Genomic DNA, 4,607 nt, shown 5'->3' with positions numbered 1-4,607 from the left:
ATGCGAGAGGAGAAAAGATAGGAATGAACACCGGAAGTCATCTGAGTGTTCGAAACCGAAGATGTCCTAACGCACCGCATGCGAGAGGAGAAAAGGTATGAATGAACACCAGAACTCATCCGAGTCTTCGAAATCGTTGATGTCCAAACGCACCGCATGGAAGAGAAGAAAAGGTATGAATGAACACCGGAACTCATCTGAGTGTTCGAAACCGAAGATGTCCTAACGCACTGTATGCGAGAGGAGAAAAGGTGTACGCAATGGGTTAGAGTGAGAAGCTCTGACATCTCTCTAGAAAACCCTTGTTTTCTAGGGTTCAATATCTCATTGATTTACGATGTCCGGAGTTAATGCTATCCCTGATGAGTTAAATGCGAAAGTTAATGATCCCATTTGTTCCGTAGGATCTGGCCTCGAGAAAGAGAGTATTCGTTTGGGAGATCTTGAGTTAGAAACACGAAGAATCCTGTCTGTGTTCAAAACCATGGATGATTCTGCAGCAAAGATGGTCAGTTCACCCTCTCTAAGTGGGAATATTGTGTCTAGCGCAGAGCATGGAGATGCAGTGGAGTGTGCTTCGGGATTGAGGAACCCAGATCTTTTGGGTACAGCTGTGATAGGGCAAATCGATTGGGTTGCGAGGTCTCGAGCACGATCTGAAGGGGTTGAAGGGGTAGATCGAACCGCGGTTACTCAGATCGGCGCTGATGAGGTCACTCAGGGTAATATAGATCTTTTGGGAAAGCTTAAAGCCCCAATGATCTTAGCTTCAGAGAAGGTAGGTGGCGAGGTCGTCCCTTCGACTCCGATAGGGCAGACCTCTAACCCTAGATGGTCAGAAAGTGTTGACAACGAAGACTACAGATTTCAAAATCTTCCAGATAGCCTTGATGTTACTAGAATCAGAGGAGAAGGGAGGAGTCGACCAGCTCCCGATGTTTTACCTGTGGGTAATGATCCAGAAAATCTTGCTGTGAATATTCCTAACCAGTCTGGTGGTCGAGGAAGGGGCGGAGGAAGTTACCGAGGAATGAGAGGGGGTCGAGAGGGTAATGGAGGTAGGAGCTCCTCTGATGATGTGGGGCTTAATCAGCCTCAGCAGAGATCTTGGGCCAACGTGGCTGCGGCACCAACTCGATCTAACATCAAACTAAGGTATATCCCCCCTACTCAAATTGATGATGCTGTTGTGGTTAATATGCCTCGGAGATCTGATCCTCTGGAAAAATGGGACTCATGTTTGGTAGGCTATTTCATAGATAAGGGTGTACGTTACAATTACCTCCGTAATAGTGCCTTTGGGTTGTGGAAAAACAAAGGCCTCAAGGAAGTTTTAACCAACGGGGATGGTTTTATGTTCTTTATTTTTGATTCCCCGGACTGCTGCAGGAAGGTGCTTGAAGAGGGGCCGTGGTATATTGGTGGTTATTTACTCATCCTAAAACAATGGAAAAGGATGATGAAGTTAGCCAAGGAAAAATCCACCAAGATTCCGATTTTGGTTAAGTTTTTTAACATTCCATTGGAGTACTGGGATCCGGATGGGCTTAGTAGGATTGCTAGTGCTATTGGTAGTCCCCTTTGTATGGATCAACTCACGGCTAGAGGGTCCAGGGTGGCTTTTGCAAGGGTTTGCATTGAGATAGAGGCTACAGCCAAACTACCTACCTATTTCCAGATTCGCTATGATGATGAAGCAGTTCTGATCCGTGTGGAATACCAAGGCTTGCCTTCTATCTGCCAGCACTGCCAAATTTTTGGTCACGAAACTCAGAAGTGTGTATCTAAACAGGTGGCGCACCTAATTGCTCTCCAAAAGAACTCTGAGGAAGCTGTTGAGGTGCCGGAAGAGGAATGGACTACTGTCCAAGCCAAAGGGAAGAGGAAAGTGGGGGATCCGAATCTATCTGAAAATGTGGATGTTCCCAGTCCAGTGCCTGATGCTCCAACAACAACCATTCCCGTAGTGGAAAGTCCTATCCCAGCTGTGGCAGTGAGTTCATCAGAGGAGGAGTTAGAGACACCAGTGAAGGAAGCTGTAATGTTTCACAATAGTGTTATGGAATTGACTAAAGTGGTGCTCCCGCAGGCTACAGAACTCTTGGAGGCAGTGATTGCTGATACCATGCCAGCTACGGTGCGTTCATCAGGGACTACTCAAGTCCTAAAGGCTCAGCATGTTCAAGGTAGCAAATCCTCTGGCAAAGGTAATAGCAGTCAGAGGAAAAAGAAGAAGTAACTGCGGTTTCAGTTGGTTGTGGGATGTCCTTTTTGTTTTTGTTTCCAATGACTTTTAAAATTGCTTCTTGGAATGTTAGAGGGTTGAATGATCCCTCTAAACATAAAGATCTTAAAAAACTTGTGCTTAATGAAGATATCCAAGTCATTGGTGTTTTGGAGACCAAAATTAGCCAAAGTAATGAAAATAAAATATTTAATAACTGTTTTGAAAATTGGTCTTTTTTGTCTAACTCCCAACCAACTGAATCTGGTAGGGTGTGGGTGTGTTGGAACAGTGAACTTTGTGATGTCAAATTGTGCTCGATGTCTAACCAACACATCTTTGTGAAATCTTGTTTCGTGCCACTAAAGCCAGTATTTTTGCAACATTTGTTTATGCCAATAATAAACATACTGTGAGGAAAACATTTTTTGAAAAAATGGTTCACATCTCCCATGTTAAGTCCAATTCCCCCTGTATTTTCCTGGGTGATTTCAATGCCATAAGATATCGTCAGGAAAAAATAGGGGCTCTTCGGTTTGGTCTAATGACAATGAAGAATTTAACACTTGTATTAACTCATCTGATTTGACGGATCTCTCGTATGGTGGTTGTCAATTTACGTGGGCTAATAAAAGAGCTGATGGTGACTATATTGCTACTAAAATTGATAGGGTGTTAGTTAATGAGGACTGGCTGGTCAAATACCTTGAATCTAGTGCTTCTTTTCTACCATCTGGTATTTCTGACCACTCACCTGCTGTTGTTAATATAAGTGAGACCAATACATCTTTTAAAAAACCTTTCAAATTTTTTGATTTTTGGTCTAAGCATCTTGATTTTCTGAATTGTGTGTCTACTACCTGGGATCAATTTATTAGAGGTGTTCCGATGTTTAGGGTTTGTCAAAAGCTGAAACAGCTCAAAACAGCCCTCAAGCTGTTGAATAAAAAAGATTACAGTGACATTTCTGTTAGAGTTCAAGTTTCGAAAGCTACTCTGGAATCAATCCAGATCAAGCTTGATAAAGATCCTCTGAATTGTGGCCTTCAGATTCAGGAGAGGGAGGAATATAAGAAGTACCTGGACCTTAGTAAGGTGGAGGAGAGTCTTGCTCTTCAAAAATCCAGGATTCAATGGCTTAATTTGGGGGACAGGAATAGTAGCTTCTTCTTTAGGTCGGTGAGAAGTAATACTAATAGAGGTAAAATCTTGAGTGTTGAGTTGGGGGATGGTGATAGAATTACGGAGATCAGTGACATTCACACTGCTTTCATTCAGTTTTATACCAACCTCTTTGGCTCTCCCTTTGCGGACCAGTATAATGGCTTTGATAGGATCAATTCTTTGGTGAAAACTAAAGTTTCTATGTCTCAGTATGCTATGCTTGCTATGCCTATCTCGGATGCTGAGATTAAGGATGTCTTTTGGTCCCTCAAGCCTAACAAGGCCCCGGGGCCTGATGGTTATTCGGCGGGTTTTTTCAAGAGCTCTTGGGATATAGTGGGTAAGGAGGTCACCCTTGCTATAAGATCCTTTTTTGAAACTGGTAAACTTCTCTCGGAGGTTAACAGTACGATTATAGCTCTCATTTCTAAAATCCCTAACCCCACGAAGGTTGGGGACTATAGGCCTATCTCCTGTTGTAACACGATCTATAAATGCATTGCCAAGATCATTGCCAATAGAGTTAAGATTGTTCTTCCGGATCTTGTAGATCCTGTGCAATCAGCTTTTGTCCAGGGTAGACGGATCTCGGATAACATCTTCTTGTCTCAGGAGATAATGAGGGGTTATCATAGAAATTCTAAAATTCCCAAGTGTGCTATGAAAGTGGACATTATGAAAGCCTATGATAATGTTAGGTGGGAGTTTACTCTTGACATCTTGTCAGCTATGAACTTTCCCCCTTGTATGATTATGTGGATCAAGGCTTGTATGACGAGCCCTTCTTTCTCGATCTGCATTAATGGGAGTCTCCATGGGTATTTCAAAGGGGCTAGAGGGCTTAGACAAGGGGATCCGATGTCCCCTTACTTGTTTGTTTTGGCTATGGAAATCTTAGCTAGAATTTTGGCTGAAAAAGCTTGTGATCCCCTTTTCAAGTTTCATTGGAGGTGTGATAAAACCAAGATCGTCAACCTTTGCTTTGCTGATGATCTTATGATTTTCAGTAAAGGTGATACTGCCACTGTCAACCTTATCATGCAAGGCCTAGAGGAGTTTAGGCAATTGTCTGGTCTCACCCCTAGTCCTAGTAAGAGTAATATATTCTTCTCGGGGTGTAATAGGGAGCTTAAAAATGACATTCTTCGTATTTCCAAGTTTACTGAGGGCACTCTTCCGGTGAAATACTTGGGTGTGCCCTTGATCATTACGAAGCTTA

At 42.9% G+C, this 4,607-nt stretch overlaps 1 protein-coding gene across 1 annotated transcript; it reads left to right on the top strand.

The window, feature by feature from the left end:
* The first annotated feature begins 337 nt into the window (after positions 1–337).
* Positions 338–4,404, top strand: LOC145797925 (uncharacterized). The gene is made up of 4 exons (XM_082885369.1): positions 338–2,235; positions 2,319–2,416; positions 2,739–4,338; positions 4,401–4,404. The coding sequence occupies exons 1-4, from the start codon at positions 338–340 to the stop codon at positions 4,402–4,404; spliced, it is 3,600 nt and encodes a 1,199-aa protein (XP_082741495.1).
* Positions 4,405–4,607: the final 203 nt, after the last annotated feature.

Source organism: Camellia sinensis, chromosome 8, assembly GCF_055761805.1.
Source record: "Camellia sinensis isolate YWXY chromosome 8, ASM5576180v1, whole genome shotgun sequence".
NCBI classification, from domain to species: Eukaryota; Viridiplantae; Streptophyta; class Magnoliopsida; order Ericales; family Theaceae; genus Camellia; species Camellia sinensis.
This window is presented reverse-complemented; position numbering and strand designations above follow the sequence as displayed.

Coding starts and splice junctions, on each gene's coding strand:
- LOC145797925 (XM_082885369.1), top strand. CDS start 338: ATGTCCGGAGTTAATGCTATCCCTGATGAGTTAAATGCGAAAGTTAAT. Junction 2,236..2,318: donor AGTCAGAGGAAAAAGAAGAA/GTAACTGCGGTT, acceptor TTGGAATGTTAG/AGGGTTGAATGATCCCTCTA. Junction 2,417..2,738: donor GGAGACCAAAATTAGCCAAA/GTAATGAAAATA, acceptor AGATATCGTCAG/GAAAAAATAGGGGCTCTTCG.